Source organism: Papilio xuthus, unplaced genomic scaffold (genome assembly GCF_000836235.2).
Source record: "Papilio xuthus unplaced genomic scaffold, Pxut_1.1 DF828780.1, whole genome shotgun sequence".
NCBI lineage: Eukaryota > Metazoa > Arthropoda > Insecta > Lepidoptera > Papilionidae > Papilio > Papilio xuthus.
The window spans coordinates 4,819,523-4,842,386 of NW_013529869.1; the positions used below are offsets into that span (position 1 = coordinate 4,819,523).

Genomic DNA, 22,864 nt, shown 5'->3' on the forward strand with positions numbered 1-22,864 from the left:
TATAATGAATTTCCTTTATAAATCACTTTTAAACTACTCTTCACTCTGTAACCTCGACTTGCCATTATTACCTAATTAATTCAAGTGTTCAAATATAAATAAGTGGGATTATATACTGTTTGTTATGTGTTTCACTATATATAAATTCATATATTATGTAACAAATATAATTTTATCTATTCTAACAGTGTCTAGAAAGAGACAGTCAACTATTTTTGTTAAGATGTGTAACAGAGAAGCAAATTGTCTCCTTTGAAAGAGTGAGGTGTTCTTTTCTGTATAGCTATGCTTATCTTTTTGTCATTCATGTGAAGTCCTGCTTTGACATATGAGCAGTTAAATGAAGCATCTTCTAATCATTTTGACGCATTATATGTAAGTGTTGCCAATAAAAAATATTTGTTGCCGTATTGCCAGCCAGTGCTGAAATAAATTAAATGATGATCTATGATGCCGATATAAAATTTAGCTTGCCAGTTATTATTATGAAGAAAATTTGTATTTTATTTCAAGAAAGTGTCATTAACATTAAGAATATCTCTCTGGACTTTTAGTATTTTGAACAAATAAAAAAAGTATTCAAAATTTTAGCCAGATTTTAGTTAATTTTCTGATACTAGAATTTGCAAATTATGATAATGAGTAGAGTTGGACACATAAAGTATTCACAAAGTATTAAAACATCACAAATTGCTAGTCAAACTTTTTTATAAGAGACGTAGAGTTAACGGCGTAGTTATTTAAATTGTAGTGCTATATTAATGTAATAAGAATTTTATATAAAACGTACAGAAAGGACTGAAATTGAATTTAACAATTTCTTCGATTTCAGTGTGGTGCCTTTAATGTTTAATGAAATGGTGTTTTTACCATTTTTATTTCAGCTTTTATTTATAAATGTAACATAACAGTGTTACATCTATAAATGTAACATAACAATGTCACATTTATAAATGTAGCATAACAGCGTTACATTTATAAATGTAACATAATTTATGGACGTAACATTTATAATTAAATGTATGTTATAATTGCTGGGTGTGTTTTTGGCTATTGTGATAAGTCCTTTACTGTACAAGTAGGTAGAATTTCGCAGAATGGGCATATGCTAGCCACATTTAATCGGTGCACCCATAGCAAAATTACATGAACATAGACTAATCCATACAATACTTATTACTGCCATTTTTAGTGTTGCCATTAAGCAATGACTTGGATAATGATCCAGGCAAAACAATAAGGTTTTAAAGGCTATATGATTTGTATGCACGGATATTCAATAAACTGCAAAGAATTATGCTTTTAAGGTGTGTATATGTATCTTGAACTAAAAACTTGATGGATCTTAAACCGTTTTTTTATTATTTATTTTAATTTACTTTACAATAAATCTCTGTGTTTCTTTGTTTTCATTTAAGACATGAATTTATAATTATTTGTTAAATATGACCATTTTGTACAAATTTTGTTAAAGCTAAGACAAATAAATCTACCCGTTTATTCCTTGGATGACCAATTTTTCTCGATTGAATAGCAAATTCTTTTAGATATGGAGGTATTTATGGTTTAGAAATTTTAGAATAATGCGATCATTGTTTGGATTATTATAAAAACTGTATGTCTCGAAGCTAATGCATTTTTTGTATGTATCAAATTGTATGGGAAGGCACCTGACCAAAGGTACTATGAATACACTTACAAAATTTAGTATATGTTTATACAAACTTAGCATCATATATTCAAAATATTTGTTATTTTATAATCTGTTATTACAGTTTAAATGTGTTGTTTTATCTGTGGTGTGTTGCCATGTTGTGTATTGTTATATTACCACCACAGTTGGTGTCTATGGGTTGTTGTCTCTTTATATTTAATAAAAACTAAATGTACCTTATATAATGGTTTGTATTTCTTATAGGAAAATTCTGTGTATCTAAATCCTTTATTCCAGTATCAAATTTGTACAATAAAATAATAAACATTGTTCTTTGACCTTAATGACTTTAATTTATATCCTTCATCCTAATATTTTGGTTACTAATACTACTAATAAAATAAGATTGCTTCATAGAACACAATTTTAGTTGTGTCAGGATGTGAAGGGATTTGGGGGAAGGCACTGCTCAGAATACAGAGCCATAGAAAACATTGAAATTATGTTTTAAATGATATACAATTTAAATAAAAGACATTGTTTAGAATAATTAAATAATTATTTGTACAATAACACAAAACAACATTTTACTAAACAAGTTGTCTACTGAACATGTTCTTAACATTCTGTAATCTTGCTTTCACATGATTCTTATCACTTGAAGCCTTTACCTGGAATAAAAATTTATCTTACTAATATTATGAATGTGTATGTTTGGATATATTGTCATTTTTTAGATATATAATTTGTCTTTTGATGGATTTCTTCTTCTGGAACCTGAAAATACTCCTTTACGATTTGCAACACTTTGCAGACCATTGGGGCTTACTTGGAGTAACAGTTTAACTATCTTTTCACTGTCAAAACTACTATTTTTGTTAACATAAACCTACAGCAAGGTTTTGATTTAAATAATGTACACACTGGCATTGTAGGAAGATGTAACTTACCAACTATGCATGCCTAGACTTGCTGGGATTTAATTCATTTTCACAGTTGGAATATGCCAGCCCAATCCCCATGCCCATGCCGGCTATAATGGGCCATCTCCTCCGACCCAGGAATAATACTGATGTGATTGCACCAAGGGCAATGCCACCACCTGCAAAACAATAGAAATGTTTGAATAATTATTAAAAACATACATAGAATGTCACTAAATATTCCGCGAAATAGTAACCCCGACCGAAATAATTTAGTATCTCAAGATATTTGATTATCATTGATTAGTTTGTGTTTATGTACACATTTGTATGACTTAGTCTTCAATATACACCAATTTCTGTAATGATCGTTAGCGTCGTCTTTTTTGTACTTCATTATAAATACAAACTATTTTAAAAACTGATTTAATGTACAATTAATTTACCAGTTTTTATAATTCCATCTGTAAGGCACAAGTCTAACTTAGCTGATAAGTCATCGTCACCGGCGCCTTGTTTCTGTTTACCGCTCATTTTGTTAATTATTAATATAAACTTGAACAGGAGCAGGTGGTTCTAAATTGTTTATAATTTCTAACCAATGAACACAATCTTTATAAATGCAATAAGCACATTCGATCTTAGTAGCTTTTACATAATTCTTGATTGAAAAATTTACGTGACATTTGACACAGCACTAGACAATTTGACAATGACATTGACATAACCGTTATGTTGTGCTGCTATTGCAATATTTTTTTTGTTTCATCTTCCGCTACCAAATTTTTTTTTACAAAGCTCAAATATATAGATGTTGAAAGCCCCTTCAGAAGCTTTTAAAATACACGTATTTAATAACGTTATGCCATATCAAAAGATTTGTTGATACGACTAAACCTTACAAGGCAAAATAAACGAAATCATGTTTGTTAGAATTCGTTTGTAAAGCTTATAGTGTTTCAAGACGTAAGTTTAGTTGTCAATTTTGACACATTCATAAATGTCAATTTTCAATTCGGTCAGAAGAAACAAGTAAATATTACAATAAATCTTAGAAAATTAAATGTTTTCATCGTCCAAGCTAACATTAAAAGCTCGTTATGCATCAACAGTATGCAGATGGACAAGTTCATCACTGGACACAAAAGCGGTTCAGCCGCCCAACGCAAAGAAAATAACCAGTGACATGGTAGGACCACCTGATCCTGTTTCTAACTTGAGAAGGATAATTTTTAAACAACCAAACGATGAAACTAAATTAGAAAAGAAATATAGAGAACTCCGCATGGACGTCCAAGAATGGAATCAAAAGTTTTGGACCCAACACAATTCAAGATTCTTTCAGGTAATTTTTATGTAATCAATTTATTATGTCACTCAATAACAATCACATGTACATTTCGCATTCAGATTTCGTAAAATTATCAATTAGTACAAATAGAGATGATATTTTTTTTAAAACATTTTAAAAAGAAGCATCATTCAGTTTCTCACCTAAGATTTAATTATTTTTATATATATTATAGCATATTTTTCTGTGACGATTTTCAGGAACGAGAGGAATATTTGAAGCAGAATTTGCCAGAGGGAAAGCAAACTCTAACAGCAGATGAAATGAGTGTTTTCTACAAATCTTTTCTAGACAAGAATTGGAAGGCTCATATAACTTACAACTTGCAATGGTACAAAAAGAATGTAACACTACTTAAATTGGCTATTCAAGTTAGACTTAGAAGACTGTTTAAATTAAAAAATTAGAAATATTATATGAAGTTTTAATTCCAATACAATTTATTTTATTTAAACTCTTTGAAAATGTTTTTTAACAATTACATTTTTTTTTGTTGATTTAAATCTTTTAAACCAGTGTAACACATGGGAAAGTAAAGAAACATAGAAACCATTGAAACATTCGGTCAGATTGATAAGATAATTTGTATCGAAATGCCTGTTGGCAGTATTAGATGCAGATTAAAAATGATTGGTTTGTTTATAAACATTGTTAAAGTGAAAGTTAAAATAAGTAGTTTTAGACAATATTAGAATCCTTTGGCAAGAGTGACGCACTTTCGTTACCAAGTCAAGTGTCGTATTGATTAGTGAAGGCACGTCAACATTGACATTTCAATTAGGATTTTGTTCCTAACGTTAGGTCTATAATCTAGCCATGAACTAATTATCAAAAATTGTGACATACTAAATATGGGGATGAGGACCAAAATTATGGGACCTCTTTCTAGCTAGACTTAGAGCTTGTACAGCTGACAGGAAGTTTCTAAATGTGGATATATACAGGCTGATGAATTTTTATAGCAAAAAAATCGCATTTAATATTATAACTGGCATTGTAACATTTAAAAATAATAACTGACAAATGACAGAAATATGTTATAAATCAAATATGAATTTGAAGACAAATTTACTGTCCATAAAAAATAATCAGGTTCGAATATCGGAATAAAAATCGCTTTTTATAAAGTCAAAGAGAATGTATATTGCATTTAAATGGCTCCTTGGTCTTACGTTCGTAATGTGGCTTTTTGCCTGTAGTATTGATGTTTACTTTATTTCGTTAAAGGAAAACAACTATCTAGGTTAGTATGAAGAAAATTTGATACCATAAAATTGGACGAAACTCTGAAAATTTTAACTTTATATAATCTCCATTACATTTAGTTTTTTTTATAATTACTGAGCAGGGGTAGGCAGCAACTATTTAACCCTATTAACTATTGTAAATCACACTAAAAGTTCATTCTTTAATCTATTTTATTTATCAGGTACAAATGTTAAAGATGTCGCAAAAACGTACAAGAATTTAAGCGCGCGTAATAAAGAAGAACCTAATATGGATATAAATATGAATATACAAAAAGCAAAGAAAAGCTGGTTTGGTCTTTATCATTATTATGCTGTATTCTGCGTCGCTGGTTGTATTATATCTGCTTTTAGTAAAAGGAAGAAGCTTATTTTACTTGCATCATTAAAAAAAGCTTATTTCTATGCTTGCGTGCCTTCATGTATCAATACAGATAATTTAAAAAGAACCGCCAACGAAACTTATTGCACTATATCTAAACATGTACTCCAAATACGCAGTGATGTAGAAAGAGTAATTCAAAATTGTCACAGTTATTTTAATATAAAACCTGTAAGCGAAGATGATGCAACTAAAGAAGCTCTACTCAAAAAGTTAAAAGATCTTAGAGAAGAGAAGAAAAACATGTCCTTACTCCTTGCGGCTGCTATTTGCGAGAATAGGAATATTGTAGTAGGCTATCGATTGGATTCAATGGCGAAAAATAAACTGGTGGTGCAGACAAAGGAAAATGATAAAAAAAGAAAAGAATGCCAGCCGCAGTATATGAACTATCAACATTTGTACACTATAACATATCAGGAAAATATTTATTTACACTCTCAAATAAAACACTTGACGAAACTGAAGGAAATTGCCGAAAAAAATTTGTTAAATTTGGTACACGAAATTTGGCTTTCGAAAAATGAGAAACTAATGGCTTTTTGTAGTCAATTTGTTGTTCAAAGTAAAGATAAAATATTAAGTTCAGACATAAGAGCAGAAATTGAAAAGTTTTTACAAACTTCTAGTTTAGATGAAAATGAGCGATTTACGCGGCTTGATACGGGCACTAAAATGGATAATAAATGTAAATCTTTAGAATTAAAGAAAAACTTGTCTTTATCATCTAGTGCACCAAAACTCGTAGGTCTGCCTGGCGAACATATTTGGACTGTCAAAGATAGAGAAGGTTTTATAGAAAAACTTTACGAATATGACTTTGAAACTAATGGAAACACCATCCGGAGAATTAGGGAATATTCCGTTTATCATGATAAGGATTGCTTCTTTGAAAATCTTAGGTAACCATTTAGATTTCAGTAAGCCTTATAATTGGATGTGCAGTGCTATTTTCTAGCTTCTTTTTCATTTTTCAGTTCACGGACTATAATTCACGATGACGTCTACGGCGGCGGCGCTGGTGAATATAAAACGAATTTCAACTGCAATGGAATACAAAATCAACGGTTCTTGACTGGATCTCAGGCGTTTCAACTGTTTTTACAAAATACACAAAATTTTATTATTCCTGTTAAAACATTTTATGGACCTTCGATATCGTATGGTTGATTTTTATAGAATTTTTTTCTTTTTGAAATACATAATTGTTAATTTGCTTTTTGTGTTTATTTAATAATACAAATTGGTACGGCATAAGTGTACTGGTAACTGGCAACATTTAAGATTCATAAATTCGCTACTCTCCACCATTTTACCATATTATTTTATATTCGCTATTTTAATACACTACTTACACGATTAGTGTCTGTGTGTGCGTGTTTAAAAACAGAGAAGGGTTGCATTTTGGTAACTTACGTATCACAGCTTAAAATTAAGAGAAAAAAAGTAGAAACATAGTAATATATTTTTATCACTGTAATGGTGTAGTGGGAAGCATAATGCCAATAAAAATGACATAAGATTCAATGTTGCCAAAGCTCTGCGAATTTTTCTTCTGCGGGTAGAAAAAAATATTAAAAGGATCATATAGTTTTAACTTTACCCTATTTAACAAGCTCCCTAGTTTACAAAATTATTTTTTTCAGACGCTAAATGGCTGATAAACTAAAAGAAATTGAAATCGATAAAGTGACGTGGAAATCTATACGAGAAGACGGTCTTGACCTGGATTATGCTGTAGCGATACCGAGAGAAAAAGCAAATATTTTATACGGAGAACTTGAAAACACTTTACAATATTTTACCGGCGATTTGTCAAAAATTAAGTAAGCATTTAAGTTAATTAAAAATAAACGCGTTCTAGTAGTAATACGAGGTATTTACAGATTGCGATATTAGCTAACAACAAATTTATAAAGTAAAGGTTTACTTTTTTAGGGTATTTGGAAAAATATATCCTTTGCCCAGACAGCAAGTTGCGTATGGCGATCCCGGCATAACATATACCTATTCAGGAATTACCGTGCCGGCCTTACCTTGGCCCACACCAGTCTTAGCGATAAGAGACTTGCTTTTTAAATTAAAGGGGATACTTTACGACTTTGTCTTAGTAAACAAGTAAGATTACGAAAGCATTATTTTATCTAGTTAATATTTTTTCATTATCGTAATTTTATAACGTCCGTTTCGTTAACAGATATAGGAATGGGAACGATCATATGGGTGAGCATAGAGACAATGAACCGGAATTAGATCCCAAGTACCCGATAGCGTCAGTATCACTTGGACAAGAGAGAGTGTTTGTGTTGAAACATAAGGATACAAGGAAGCCAGGACCTAATAGGAAACAAATACCACCAGGTTAAGATTTTATTTAAGATCTTCGTATTTATTAATAGTTACAGAGTCATCAATATTCCTTAGTTTAAAGAACATGTAGCGCAGCTGTCGTGCCTCGTAAGTTACTGTTTGTTTTGCTTTAACATTAGCATCCTCTTCTTGAAAAGGACTCTCAATGACAGTACTAACCCGGCGACCATAAGTCTCACAACCCTCTAAAAACTGCATACAATCTTTAATAGTATTATCTTTAACTACTATCAAGTGCTTTGCTAAATTCTCTAGGAACGATAAAAAGCAACGCTTCGTGTAAAACCACGTGTCAGTGCCAAGACGTTTGTTGAATGGTTCAAGTGACTTGATCACTCTAGATATACCGAACTCATAGTTACCCTTAGCGCAATACAGAGTACCTATCACTAAGTTAACGATACACAAATGATAGAATTTTTTCTGAGGATCTTCGAATATTTGCTGCTCCTCCTCCTTTTCTATTTTCCGCATTATGTCTTCTGCTTCTTCGTTTTGTGATGTCATTATGTACGATACACATAGATTGGCTAACACGACCGCACTCACATTCAATATGTTATCGTATTGCTTTTTAACAATAGGTTCGTAAAAGCTGGCGGCCTCTTTGTATTTATTTTCCTGCATGAACAGCACATGTGCCACGTTCAATCGCCACACATCGGATTCGTTGCAAAACTCAACTGATTTACGAAATATCTTTTCAACTTGACCGTAGTTCTCCATGTCCCAATATATTTTTGCCTGTGCCATTACTACCGGTATATATCGTTCCAACGCTTCCTCATATTCCACGACCGCCTTCTTAACTTGTTCATTGTCACCTTGGGATCGACTCTCTTGAACTACTTTCGTAAGTTTTCTCAATTGCTCGGCGTGTTTCGATGCGATATCTTCATACTTTTGAAACGCCTCTTCAGGTGAAGTTTGACTTGTAATGATGGCGTCTAAGAAATCGTAGAGATATGGCGTAAGGTACTTGTAAGTGAACTGAGCGTTTTCAGCCAAAACATCAGCTGCCAAATCGTAATACTCAAATTTGCAGTACAGTAACAATAAGTTGGCAAATGTTTCGGCCGGGAAAGGATCTTGCTGTAGCAGAAAATGTAGTTTTTCAAACCCGTCAGTAGGCTTGATATCAATTGAAGTCAGAGCTAAATTATGTAATGTTATTGCATCTAGCTCGTGTTCGTGTCTCGGGGGCATGTCAGACAAAGCTTCTCTTGCTGCTTCGATATTCTTCAGTTGATATTCTATAGCTGCCTTAAGATTAAAAACCTCAGTGAGTGCAGTTTCGTGGAGCGTCAGTGTATTCCCTACTGATTTAACTTCAGACGTATCAGTTTGCATGCCTACAGCCAGTTCGGGATGATCGCGTACACCTCTCTCTATTACTAGCGTAATATGTTTGAGGGCCTGTGGATATTCTTTTAATTTAAAATAGCATAGAGCTACATTATAGTATAATTGTGCGTTAAAACCCAATATGTTCAGACTTCTTGTAAATTTTCGTAATGCTTCTTCGTATTGATTTTCTTTATAGAGCAGACATCCGAGATTGATGTCTTTGTCGGGATCGTCTTGAGGATAAGAGTCCACGAGGCTCCTGGCTGTTACAGAATCTTCTTCACCATACTTAATAGCTGATTGGAGTTTGATTACGTTCTTTTCGAGTTCTGGAGCGGTGATTTGCATCGTTACTTTATATGCTTCATCATACATAGATGCTTCATATAGTGCTTGAGCGAAGTAAAACTTGTATTCTGGTACGTCTGGATGCATAGCAGACAGTTGTTCGTAACAGTTGGCAGCTTCAACGAAGGACTGTATCCTATAGTAGCAATAGCCGAGAAGGGAGAGCCCTGCACGGTTTGTATTGTAATTCATGGCATCGTTTAATGTTTTTATCGCATCTTCATACCTTGCTTCTTTTATCTGAAATCCAAATTTTTAATTTTAACTGCTTTCTGTCGACGGCAAAACTGAAATAAGTGTCATAAAATGCGTGTATATTGAATAAACATGTTTTAGTTTATAGTATCGTAGTAATCTCTATTCCGTTATATCAAAATGGATTACTGTACTGAAGTGGAACAAAGGACATGGCGCATGCGACACGAGTATGTATCGCCTCATCCAATACACGATATCTTACACGATACCTTGATTTGCGTAATAACTTGTTATACTCTGCACTGTCAATGTCAATTATTAATAATAATAATAAAACTTTGTTATACATTTAACAAATCTGATTCACTGTAACCTTGGCTCCTTAGCTAGGTTTCCCTGTATTAAAGGAGCCAATGACTTCCCTTACGATGTTAAAGTGCATATATACAATTTAAATAAGTGACCATTACAATTATTTAACGAAGGAAACGTGCAACCAATACTTTGTGACTTACGTGTTAAATCATTAAATGGACAAAATTAACATAATACGAAGAACGATAACTCAAAAGCTTAGTAAGAATTTCTATTTCGTGTATTGACATCCTTAGTAGAGAAGATGTGATATTAAAGCATCAGTTCTTTCAGTAGATTAAACTCTTGACTATGGTAACAGATTTCCTCCTGTTACAGCAACCAATCTCTAATTTTAACCTGTTTAGTAAATTATACAACACGTACTATCAAATTTATTTTGCAAGAGCATATCGTGAGTTAACACAAACAAAACGTTGATATAAACACGTATTGTCATCGCTCTCGTTCTCTTTGAAAAAAACCGAGACAACAATATGTTTTATACAATTGTTTTTGCAATGGAAACTTACAGTTTGGGTTTACCTACCGCAGCTGCGACAACATTGTTAGGTTGATAGGGATTAAAGTACTAAAAGTCGAATTATGCCGTTAATCTAATCTTGCAGTCGTTTAACGAATTATTCGGCGATAAGAAATCGACCAACGGACTATGGAATACTATTTTTTCGTATAATAATTTACCTAATATTATAAATGCGAAGGTTTGCATGGATGTATGTTTCAAGGTATCTCCGACGGCTGGACGGATCTGTGTGATTTTGGCATAGATGTAGAACATAGTCTGGAAAAACACTTAGGCTACAAATAAGTTTTTTTTTAATTTGCAGGCGGATGTGGGCGACAGCTAGTTCCTATAAGAATCAAAATAAATCAAATTTAACGCTGTAAAGGGGATTGAACATATTGAATTGCTATACCAACTATTTTGAGTGCCATATACAGTCATTTAAATGTGTATATCGATTTTATTTAGGCTGTAGTTTAGAAGAAATAAATAATTCCTCTAAGGGGTGTAGAATAAAGTATCAGGCGATATTATAAAGTGGTTAAATACTTTAATAATCCCTATTATTCAATTTGATGCTAACTTTAACGGTTGTTCGCAATTATTTTATGTCAGAAATAAAAAAATATTTTAACTATTTTGTTTTGCGTCGTTTAAACGGAAGGTCTAAGGACGAAGGTTTTGTAATCCGAATTCGATAACTTGCTTTTATTTTGCAGTACAAATCGCTTCCGCGTGGGTGTGGTGTTTTTATGTAACGATAATTTTATCAATGTCGTTACGAAACATTTTGTTATTTTTCCGGATTATATGCAACCTTCAAGACTAAGGCCCTACGTCCACAAACGTTGAATAGTATTCGCGAACCGTCCTTTCTATTAGTATAGGCATAACGGATATATGTCAACTGTATAGATTTGCACCTACTTTTCTTACAAGGGTCTTAGCGAGGTTGCGAGCGACTCTCTTCGGCGATGAGATATAGAAATGTCGGTGACGCGGGCTGTGTGCTAACTTCTAAGTCGCTTAGTTCGAAGGTTTACATTGCTTTGTGTACGAAGGGCCTTAGCGGCATTTTTCGCACATTAGCGATATCATGAATTTCGTTGCGCAATTTATTTATCTATTTCAAAACATAATATCTGGTCTACATCAAAAATTACGAGTAATTTTACAACCAAGTGTTTGTTGTTTAAATTTCCATACTGTAGATTCGGGATGAGACATAGTAGCTATATTTATCATAATAAATTAGTAGGTAATCTAAATTATATCTTACCATCGTGTAAATAGTTTTTGTGTATTGTCCGTCGGATATTTGCAAATAATTCATTTTTATTTAACGGCGTATTCCACTTTTGCCACTTTGTTGACAATTACTGTTACCATAGCAACGGTTTGTAAACACTTTCATCACACCATGAAGGATTTAGTTTAAAGGATCTGTGACTGAAGATTTTAATGAAAGAAATCTCTCCACACAAAATATTTATCCACTTGCACTGTCCATTTAACTTATTTTAAATTTATACCAACAAAAACTCTTCGTTGCTTCAATCTTTTACTTGGAGTATTACTAAAGTTTATTTTTTTCAGTGAAGATCAACTTAGAACATGGGAGCATTCTTTTAATGAATCCGCCCACGAATGAGATCTGGTATCACAGTTTGCCTGTAAGGAAGAAACTGACTGGGGCAAGAATTAATCTCACCTTTAGAAAGATGCGCGGAAAATTGTAATGGGTTGAGTAAAAATTAAAATTAATTTATTAAAAAAAACTCGTTTTATTTCTCATAGTTAAATAAGCTTTTTGAAAAATGTTTCTAATAAACTTATGAAGCTTAGATAGAGAATAGGTAATTTGGTGGTAATTAATAGGTATATTAATTTCTTTCTCTGCCTACTATATTGGGAGTTTTTCCAAAGTGGTAACACAAAGAACATAGATCGAAGAGTAATTTTGACATTTGACAGCTTTAATGTCAAAATAAAACAATTGGATTTTTATCGGTGTTGTTTTATTCGCGTAGATAGGTTTTCTATAGTTTTTCTCATTATATCGGCGATAGATACTGAAGAAAAACAATATAAATCGTCCTATGACTTGCGTATATTGTAGCTGGATCAAGTAAATTTTGTTATAAGGTAACAGTTTATATTATATTTCGATGCATCAGTTTAGTCATTTTTACACTCAATATATTATCACAGATAGTCGAGTACATAAGTATGATAAGCCTAGCCTATATAACGGATAGCGGCGTTGAACGACCGTCGTTATAAACGCATAAGGAAGTGCTACGATCTACATTTACTGGATTGCATTAGAAAAATAACATACAGTTATGATGCAAATTTAAATGCATTTATTGGATTGTACAGTTTATTCATGTATCATAGTATATCCTATGAAGACATATAAGTTTCGCTAATATTATTAAAATTGATTGTTAAAAAATGTGGTATGGACCAAATTTACAAAGATCATATAAGTACATGATATTTGCTTCAAAGATGCCGTCTCTGAGGATCGACCAGAGTGATTTGAAATGTAAGAATGGATGTGATTACTATGGCAACCCGCAGTGGCAAGGATATTGCTCCAAATGCCACAGGGAACAACTACAGCGACAAAGAAGGGCTGGTATGTATTCCATATTGGCACTTTGAATTATAAATTTATAATAATATCTGTCATGTGCTTTCTGGTTAAAGTTTAAATTGTACAAGATAAAGCCAAATTCATTGATTTGATCTTTGAGGCAAACAAAATAAAAGTCAAGGATCAGCAGTGTGAAAAGATATTTTTAAGAATATTGGAAATAAATAATAATTGTAGACAGGTAACAAAAAGAAAAATATAAACTATTTTATAAAGCACATTTTTTGTTATTTTGATTACTCATAAAACTAAAAATTAAAATGAAAAACCTTATTACCTGGCCAAATTTCAACCATTAAGGTATTCTAATTTGATCACCCTTGCAATTTAAATTATCTGCCACCCTTAAAAATATTTGCTATGTTACTAGTTCCAGGAGCTCTTTAAACTTCTGGTGGTGAAATTAAATTTGTTTTGTAATTTTCGAGTTTTTATAAAACAACTAAATCTTTCTTTATATAATTTCTTGGATATGATCAATGGTCCGGATCTGTGGATTTATTATGCATTTTATATATTTACGTAGTTTTTTATACTTTATAACAGAATGTACTTCACCTTCACCATTCATTTGTTATCTCCCCCTTTGGTTGTAACGCAACATATATTTACGATTTTGACATAATTGTAGATAACTGTTGTCAATTTCAAGGTTCATCATTTAATATTATATTGCATTATACAACAAAATCAGATTATGTATGATAAATTGAATTTAAATTGATTGTTTAATGCGAGGGATTAAAAACATTGTATGCTACTTATACAAATGTTATTAAGAAAATCTAGTTTGATTTGTACTTAAAATTATTGCAACAATTAAGGCAATTAAAGAATCACAGCAAAAGATGAAAAAATCTTTATTTTAGTGCCTTTTTTTGTTAAATTTACCAACTTAATCCCACTCCTAATTTAATAACATCAACATCATCATCATCAGCCTATACTAGTCCACTGCTGGACATAGGCCTCTCCCATGACATGCCACTGAGCACGATCAATGGCCACATAGTAACATATATAGATAAAATTTGTCTACTTCCATGACCAATTTATTATAATATGGTATAACTATTATAATTTTAATTCGTGTAATAACAGAAAAAGCGTCAGCGGCATCCGCGTCGGCGACTTTACCGAGACAGGAGCAGAAAAAGCCGGAGCGCGGACTTAAGTTGTCGTCTCACTCCTCCTTCTCCAAGTTCGAGGAGAAACGCCTGCGCCAGAGCGAGACCCTCAAGAAAGCTAATTTACTTAAATTTAGCGTCTTCAAGAAGAGTAGTGCAGGTATTAATAACAAACTTATTGTTGAGTTAACTTAAGATTTGAGATCCCAAACTCATTAAATCTATCTTATAATATAGGTAAATACTGTTAATATTTGTAATGAATAAGACATAAGGTAAATTGAAAGTGAATGATTCGGATTTTATGCAGATAACTAGTCGTATGGTCAATTTGACCATACGGTCAAGTTTTAATTCAAGATAATGAATTAGTCGCTTAAAAAGCCACAACGCCCGTGACCCATTCGGGTAGATAGAGATTACAAATTTCCATATATGGATTAAATATTTAAAAATTGTATTCAGAGGAACATGAGCAATCAGAGAGGAGACCTCAAGAATTTAAGATCCCGTCGATGGTGAACGAAGGAATGAAGCGTGACTTTCGTGCCCGGTTCCCGCAGCTGCCTGGGCAGGTGGACCGCGACGCGCGAGTCTTCGCCCACTCCTTCATCATGGACGTCATCAAGTGCTCCAATGTTATGTCGGTTGATGAGCTCTCAGAAAGAGTGCAGCGACAATATCAGGTATGTTTCTCTCTCTGTCAATGTTCCTTTCCAAGTGTCTCTTTGAGCATAAAGTGTTTTAGATAAACTAATTTATTTTTGTAGAAAATTATAACGGTTGAATAGGATAATTGGTATTACCCGCGAATCCGTTTGCGCGGAAATAAAAAAAAAATATTAAGTAGTCTGTGTGTACTTCCAGACTATGTTCTAAGTCTGGGCAAAATTTCATCAAGATCAGTTTAGCTGTTCTGGTAATACCTTCAAACATCCATCCATCCATCTAAACTTTCGCATTTATATTATTAGTAATGTTAATATGTATTTTGTGTGTGTCAGAGGTTTATACGGCACATGGACACGTCGCAGCACTTCGCCGGTCTCGAGCAGGACACCAAGGAGCTGCTCATTGACTTTGTAGAGAAACATGTCATGACTTATTTACACGAGTGAGTTACAGTTTTATATTAGGGAGATATATAGATATAGTCAACGGTTGTTGGTTACTTAGGAATGTCTTTTACTTGTATAAACAGACTTCAGAAAGGAGGAGGAAGTCCAAAAACAACTCCGAAATAACAATAATTGTGCAATATAGACATATTACAAGAAATAAGAGAATTTTCTTACTTTCCAGTTCATGACATTATTTTGTTACTTTTTAGTGCATTTTGTGTGGGAATGTTTTTTTTTGAAGTCGGTTTTCTCTTTTTTTCTGTTTGATTGTGTAAAGTGGTACGTTGTCCAGATTGCCTGGCGTGGTGTTCTCCCCCGCCGGCACGGAGGACGAGCGAGCTGACCGCGCGCTGTCGGAGCGCATCCAGCAGCTGGGGTGGGTGGGGGAGCGACACCTTGACTGCGACCTGGACCGCAGCAACGCCGCCTGCCGACAGCAGCTCTACAAGGCTATCAGTGGTCAGTCGTATATCACTAACCTTTATTACATACACAGTTATCACTTAATGACTCTGAGTAAGGGTTTCGTCAGCTGACGATATAAGTTACATCTTGAGCAGGTGGGAATTTTTTTAATTTCTAAAGTAATGTTTATTAGGTACTGAATGGATTACAGGACAACTAAACTCAAAAACTACAGGACATGTATTATAGTTTTTGAGTTATCTATGTGGAGTTATGTATAGGAATTGTTTATTTTTAGTAATATCTTAATATTTTGACGTGGTTTATCTATTTGAAAACAATTATAATATAAAAATGTATTTAAGAAATGTTTGTATTGTGCAGAGTTGCTGGGTATGGACGGGTGCGCGGCGCCGGGCGGGAAGCTGGCGCGCGTGCGGCGCTGCTGCCGGCACGTGCTGGCGCTGCCCGGACCGCCCGCCTCCGCTGACGAACTCCTGCCCAGGCTTATATTCACTGTTAGTTCTTCTCTTTCTCTCTCTCAACTCCTTTCATCTTATACATATTTATCTTGTATTTCTTTTCGATGTTTTAAAAGATATTTGTGACAATATATGAATCGAATTCAAGTATTTTTCTTTCCTGCCTTACTGTAGGTTTCTGAGACTAAACATCTGTCTCTCTGTATAAAACATATCGTCATCCCTGTCATATTCGACAAAACAAAAATAACAATAAATTTTAAATGGGGTTTTTGGTCTCAGAAACCCACGATGAGGTTTTGAATTGTTTTTTTTTAGCTTTGATTTAGTATGACAAATTTAAACATATGTTGAATTTAATTTATTTTATATTTTTTTTTGTCACTACCTGAACCTAGATAACCGAGAGTCCAAGTCATCCATCGGAACCGAATGAACCTCGCTTGTAAAGGTTCCTCGTTTTTCCTGATTGTGTGTATAATATAGCAGAGCGTGTGTGTATGTGAATGTATGTGTGTGCATGGTGCAGGTGCTGAAGGCGAATCCTCCACGTTTGGTGAGCAACATAAACTTTGTGACGCGCTTCTGTAACGCGCAGCGTCTCATGACAGGCGAGGGCGGGTACTACTTCACCAACCTGGTACGTTCACTATTACTGGATATTATTTTTATGCAATTGGTAGCTCATTCGTTCATTCATCTATGCCACATTTCACCGAGATTCGTTAAGACTGAAGATACCTTATAACAAACATCCATCGCAATTATAATATTTGATTGATTAAAAAAAAAAGGTTGGATGCTTGATTTAAATAAAAACTTTTTGCTTATTCTTAACGTACATAGTCGAGGACGATTATTTACTACCCACTGTAATAAAATGTCTTGTGTTCTAAATCCTGTCATAGCTTCGTACAAAGTGCTAAGTATGTGTTGATATATGCAGTGCTGCGCGGTGTCCTTCATCGAGAACCTGAGTGCGGAGTCTCTGAACATGGACAAGCAGGAGTTTGACTGCTACATGGCCATGCCCGCCTCCATCGGCGGCAGCGCATGGGTAACCGCGCATTAATACTTCCACTTCAATTTTAATTTTATCTCAGTATAGATAGATACCTAGTATCTGGCCGTGATATGTGCCATTTTAACAACATTGCAGATTTATGTAAAAACAAACATTAATTTTAATATAAAAGGCAGAACTATTGTGTTATTTTTAAAATGCTTGATTAATCAATGAAAACTGTTCAACATAACCTAAAAAAAAGTGCGACATGGTATGTATATGAAACTAATAGTTTTGTGCATTAGGCGGCAGCACTGTCGCTGTGCGCGTGCGCGCGCGAGGCGGAGGAGCAGCGCGCCCAGGCGGAGCGCATGCTGCAACAACTACACGAGATAGACGCACGCTCCAAAGCCCTCGCTGACAACGCTGCCAGCTTCGAGGTAAGAAAAAACATAACCCGAAAAGCCGAAAAGCAAACATACCAGACTGACACAAATTAACAACTGTAGTTTTAATAAAAAAAAAAGTAAAATGGAGTGTATTTATCTTACAGGAACAAATTGCGAAAAAGGTGCAAGATGTTCTAGCTAAAACTCCATTAGAGATCAAACCGCGTCGCGAGTTGCCGAGGTTTGGTAAATTCAAGAGCATCGCCGCGGCGCCGCTCATTGACATAGACACGCCCACCTCCGCACCAGACCACGCCCCCACTCCCGCCACACTACAGCAGGAAGCCACGCCCCGACATACACCAAACGAACTACAAAAGGAACATGAAATCCCAGTAGTAGAAACTACTGTAGTAGAAGATAAACAAGAAATCCTCGACTTCCAAGTCTTAGAAAAGCCGTCTCCATCAAAATCTCCCAACAATCTCGATGAGAAATGGGATTTGAAGCAGACCAACTCCATGGAACTCCTTACACCGTCACCTCTAGGGTTTACACCCTTTGATTCAAGGTCAATCGATGAACTAGTCACCCCAGAAGACTTTGGTACGGAGAACTTAGCACCTGGATTGAGTAATATCAATTACGATATAGATTTATCTGACTTCAGCGGTGATAATAGTTTGGCTGAAGATCCACCGAAATCTGAACCCAAAGATCCATTCAGTCCGGATGGTATTAAGAAGGAGTTCGATCCATTTGCCCCTTTACCATCCCGTAGTGAATACAGTGCTATATTAGAAACATTTGATGAGTTCTCTTTAGTTGATGCAAGGAATGTGAGTTCTGAAGCATTTGAAGTAGTCCACAGGGGACGGGATCCGTTCAGTCCAGTTTTAACTGAACAGACGGATCCATTCAGTACAGCGAACCAACATACTTCGTTATTAGATGATAAAGAATCTCCTACTGCTGAATGTTTACTTCCATCACCATTACAGCCTCAGACCAGTAAATCTACTTAATAATTATTGGTAATATTGAAAATATAAGAATAATCAATTTTGTGGCTAAAATAGATAAAAAAATGCATGTACCGTTGGTTTCTGAGATCAAAATCTCTAATATATTGGCATCCCTGTCATTATTTTTTACAAAACAGAGATAACAATATGTCTTAAATGGCGGTTTTGATAACAGAAATCCACGGCTAGTTTAAGATTGCAACCCTTATTATCCATGGATACCAATACCCATGGATATCCTTATCAAAGGATATCATTCATTCTGATGTTTGAGGCTGTGAAGTTCTTCTTGCATCTATTTTAAATTATTTTTAGTTATCATTATAGTCTATGCTATGTTAAAATTAATATTTTAGTACTAATTATTAACTTATTGTTAAAATATTTTAGTTGTTGAATCTCAAAATATAAGTTTTATGTTATAAATGTATAAATATATAAGAAGTTTTATTGTAATTTTTATAAACAAGCTTTATATATATATTAGTTTTTGTTCAAATAATATACATAGATTATATAACCAATATAGTTATTTATTATTTAAAAACGACAAGCCCTGCATGTAATTGTCAAATAAAGGAATTGCAAAAAAATATATTTGTTTTAATGATAAAAACTGAAATACATTAAAAAAATTTATTATATCTGTAATGTCGATCAGGATTATCGTAATATACAAAATTTCAAATAATTAAATCAACTCCATAATACCAAAGGTTCGGAGGTTTTTTAAAACTATGACAATAATGTATACAAATTAAGTAACATATTGTATAAATAAAAAGCAATATACATAGGATCTTCACACAATCATTAAAACCTTAAAAAAAATCGATAGTAGAGAATTCCAATGTGACATTTGTTTTAATATTGCCATCCCTTTCATTCTATTTGACAAAATAGAGACAACAATATCAATACATCACACGATGGAATACTATGGTTAAAATAGTTTCGATTGAATTTACGTAGAGTAATAATATAAGAGCTGTTATTAAGCAAATTATTCTGTTATAATTATAGCATACATTTTTCGTATAATTTTTAATCAACTTAAAACTATAAATTCTGCATTTAACGCCGTACTTTTGCATAAAAAAACTATTGTTAAATTGCTGACATAAAATGTATTTGACCATCCCATAATCATTACACAAACATACTATATTTACGATAATATATTAGTTTGTTATATTACTAGATAATTCTAAATTCAATATGCCTAGGCTATATCAGCTAGGTCATAGTATTTTAAATGACATACGAATGAAATACATATTTAAATATCAGTTTCTTAACAATAGAGAAGAGAATTATGAAATGAAAAATACTTATGCATTAAATTAAATGAATATAAGACTAATACGCAGACAATGTACTGAAATTCTTACTAGAATGGCTTATAAAATGTATATAAAATATATTGTTTTTTTTCTATTGCATTAACTATGGCATCTTAGATATATATTGGTGTTATGTATCTTACATAAGTTATTGTTTAATACTTAATTTATAACAAATTACTTAACAGCCTTTATGTTTAGTAAATACTGGCAGCTTTGCTTGGTACTTTATTATTTCATGACATTATGGTCTACATATTAGCCAGAGACACTAGTTTAGAAATTGCAATTTCACATATCCACACGAAATAAGCTCCAATCTGCCTAATTAAATACATAGCCCGCTATATACTAAGATTCTAACCGTCATACACAAGCTATATACTAATACACTCACACATTCACATTAAATGGTTTTCATAAATAACATACATATCATACACATAAGAAAATATGTATTTTTTTGTGCAAAGATCCTTAATATAAGCAATTGGTATCACTAACACCGTTTACAGTCAGTAATGCTATGAGGCTTTCCATTCCAATTCAGAGTTCCACTGCTGAAATACCCATTCAAAACATATGTTTCAAGGAGACAATATATCTTTGTTCAAGAAAATAGCAGTGGAAACCCACTGTATAATTATACAAGATTCCTCTATAAAGTATACTGTGTGTAGTGTAATCACATTACATGCATCTGATCATATTTATCACTTATTAGTCTCTCCGTGGTGCCGATCACCTCCGCTAGTACCTAAGGCTCAGTAAATACCAGTTCACTAAGTATCACCCATGGCATTATCTACTTACTTAATTATCCAAGTATATTTACATTTAGTTTAAATACATTTTTGTTCTGTTTGGAATAATACAATCACAAGTTGTGACAGGAATTGTCACATCCACATGTCACACGCTGTCACCCAAGTTCTCTTATTTAACCTTACAATAAACACACATTTACATACAGAATATGAAATAAAAATACAAATTTTTGGCTCACTTTGTTGTTGATTACAATAATTACAAAACATGTCAAAGTTGCAGATGATGACACTAAAATTATTTGCATATTTTGTTAAAATACATATTTATACACATTATTTTAGACTAAAATGTTCACTTTCACTAAAAGTATATTATTGTTCATTGAGGATCATTGTTAAAATGTCCTTTTAGTTTAGTCCATATGTACTATTGCAAGTACATGGAAGTTCGGATTAGGCAATCGATATAGTCACATTTATCCCCAGGTTTCCGTTGTCGGCAAACAACTGGGCTAACGATGTATCAAACACAAGACAATCTGAATTCATGATGGCGGAGGAGACTCCCTCGTGGATGGAGCGTGGCATCGCCTCCCATGTTAGGCGGCGACGGTGCCCGTTTAACTCCAACCTGTATGCAAAATTTTCTGCTTCCTTTCGGGAACCTATTAACTGGACAATCGCAAAGAACTGTTGGTGTCCATCAAATTTCTCTTGTTTCTCAAGGACCAACATGAAATGATGATTGAAACATGACTGCATCATGACCCAGTCTACGGCTCCAGGTAGGTTTATATCTGTAGCTAGGAACACAATATCTTCGCCCTGAAGAGTGGTGATACTTTTGTGTGAGGTCATCAAGTGCTGCATAACTTGATCCAGGCCGCCCTGCCACTTGCACGAGGCACCAGGACAAGGGCAAGAGTAAGGTCGAAATTCGCACGCCTCCTCGTGTTCTGCTTTTTCAGTGTGCACGAGTGTAACTGTACAACCTGTGTTGGAGTGTTTACATGGGAACATGACATTACTGGCGACCTTCTCCATTGCCAGGTTGCGTATGTTGCCGAGCGGTCCGCGGCACGTGGGGCAGCACGACAACTTGGGACGGCAGCTGGAGCAGACCAGGTGCCCGCTCTGACATTGCAGGATTGGTGGCAGGACATAGTCGAAGCAGACAGGGCACTCGAACAAAGAAGCTAGGTCGGCAGACATGGCCGTTGGGACGTTCACCAGGGCGGGCACTCCAGGTACGAAACAACTAGCACCGTTAGCTCCGCGCCTCTTGCTTGTGCTCATGACACCGTCATGCGCCGCGGAAAGACCCGTTAATCGTTGTAGAAGCTCTTTTAAGTGCTTTCAACACTCACAAAGTGATCTAGGCTGCTTCCTCGATCATTTGTATCCCTCGACGACAGAGTCCTTTCCACTTGTAAAGAAGTCGAAGTATGATTCCATTACAAATCGACTGTCGATGTTTTATTTTCAATTGTCAATCCGATACGTCAGATGTGAACTAACAGGGGTATTTTAGTTTAAGGATCTATTAGATTTGTGGTAATGGCTTTGAAGTTGGATTACACTTTAATTTGAACTATGTTATTGCGGATGTTCTGTTTTACTACAAAAGGGTGAAATTTGTTGTACCATTCCATGAACTGCAATCTGCAACCAATCGAAACTGAAATTCTATCAAAATTGTGACAGACTGACAGAGATAGATACACAGATAGCGAACTATGATGTCATAGGAAGAATATAGATTATAACTGAACGTTACCAAATTAAAAAAATACTCGTGAAGGTGTATTATAGTTTTATGTACTGACCTCAA

General features: G+C 34.0%; 6 protein-coding genes and 1 long non-coding RNA gene across 8 annotated transcripts; 4 read left to right on the plus strand and 3 right to left on the minus strand.

Moving 5' to 3' along the window:
• Positions 1-2,199: 2,199 nt before the first annotated feature.
• On the minus strand, positions 2,200-3,290 carry LOC106128421 (uncharacterized). Its single transcript, XR_001228448.1, has 3 exons — positions 3,024-3,290; positions 2,605-2,756; positions 2,200-2,325 (listed from the first exon to the last, which is right to left on the minus strand). It is a non-coding gene; the product is annotated as an uncharacterized LOC106128421 (long non-coding RNA).
• Positions 3,291-3,565: 275 nt separating this feature from the next.
• On the plus strand, positions 3,566-4,343 carry Coa8 (Cytochrome c oxidase assembly factor 8). Its single transcript, XM_013326804.1, has 2 exons — positions 3,566-3,922; positions 4,129-4,343. Exons 1-2 carry the CDS (start codon positions 3,641-3,643, stop codon positions 4,333-4,335), a joined length of 489 nt encoding a protein of 162 aa, XP_013182258.1. The 5' UTR covers positions 3,566-3,640; the 3' UTR covers positions 4,336-4,343.
• A 610-nt stretch (positions 4,344-4,953) lies between these two features.
• LOC106128538 (uncharacterized) lies at positions 4,954-6,774 on the plus strand. The gene is made up of 3 exons (XM_013326973.1): positions 4,954-5,171; positions 5,358-6,459; positions 6,535-6,774. The coding sequence occupies exons 1-3, from the start codon at positions 5,066-5,068 to the stop codon at positions 6,725-6,727; spliced, it is 1,401 nt and encodes a 466-aa protein (XP_013182427.1). The 5' UTR covers positions 4,954-5,065; the 3' UTR covers positions 6,728-6,774.
• Positions 6,775-6,828: 54 nt separating this feature from the next.
• LOC106128539 (alpha-ketoglutarate-dependent dioxygenase alkB homolog 2) lies at positions 6,829-12,442 on the plus strand. Its single transcript, XM_013326974.1, has 5 exons — positions 6,829-7,014; positions 7,204-7,383; positions 7,496-7,675; positions 7,755-7,918; positions 12,300-12,442. The coding sequence occupies exons 2-5, from the start codon at positions 7,211-7,213 to the stop codon at positions 12,440-12,442; spliced, it is 660 nt and encodes a 219-aa protein (XP_013182428.1). The 5' UTR covers positions 6,829-7,014; positions 7,204-7,210.
• Ttc30 (tetratricopeptide repeat domain 30) lies at positions 7,920-12,278 on the minus strand. The gene is made up of 2 exons (XM_013326971.1): positions 11,983-12,278; positions 7,920-9,862 (listed from the first exon to the last, which is right to left on the minus strand). The coding sequence occupies exons 1-2, from the start codon at positions 12,034-12,036 to the stop codon at positions 7,928-7,930; spliced, it is 1,989 nt and encodes a 662-aa protein (XP_013182425.1). The 5' UTR covers positions 12,037-12,278; the 3' UTR covers positions 7,920-7,927.
• A 250-nt stretch (positions 12,443-12,692) lies between the features above and the next one.
• Rabex-5 (Rabaptin-5-associated exchange factor for Rab5) lies at positions 12,693-18,989 on the plus strand. Of its 2 annotated transcripts, XM_013326996.1 has the most exons (11): positions 12,693-12,848; positions 13,218-13,347; positions 14,467-14,652; positions 14,958-15,178; positions 15,497-15,606; positions 15,906-16,072; positions 16,403-16,536; positions 17,030-17,140; positions 17,447-17,557; positions 17,812-17,946; positions 18,060-18,989. In XM_013326996.1, the coding sequence occupies exons 2-11, from the start codon at positions 13,218-13,220 to the stop codon at positions 18,918-18,920; spliced, it is 2,166 nt and encodes a 721-aa protein (XP_013182450.1). In that variant the 5' UTR covers positions 12,693-12,848; the 3' UTR covers positions 18,921-18,989. The 2 variants fall into 2 exon arrangements, with proteins under 2 accessions (XP_013182450.1, XP_013182449.1); XM_013326995.1 differs by lacking the exon at positions 12,693-12,848 and having other exon boundaries at positions 12,909-13,347.
• A 2,118-nt stretch (positions 18,990-21,107) lies between these two features.
• Positions 21,108-22,766, minus strand: LOC106128517 (E3 ubiquitin-protein ligase SIAH1). Its single transcript, XM_013326940.1, has one exon. It carries the CDS (start codon positions 22,327-22,329, stop codon positions 21,487-21,489), a length of 843 nt encoding a protein of 280 aa, XP_013182394.1. The 5' UTR covers positions 22,330-22,766; the 3' UTR covers positions 21,108-21,486.
• Positions 22,767-22,864: the final 98 nt, after the last annotated feature.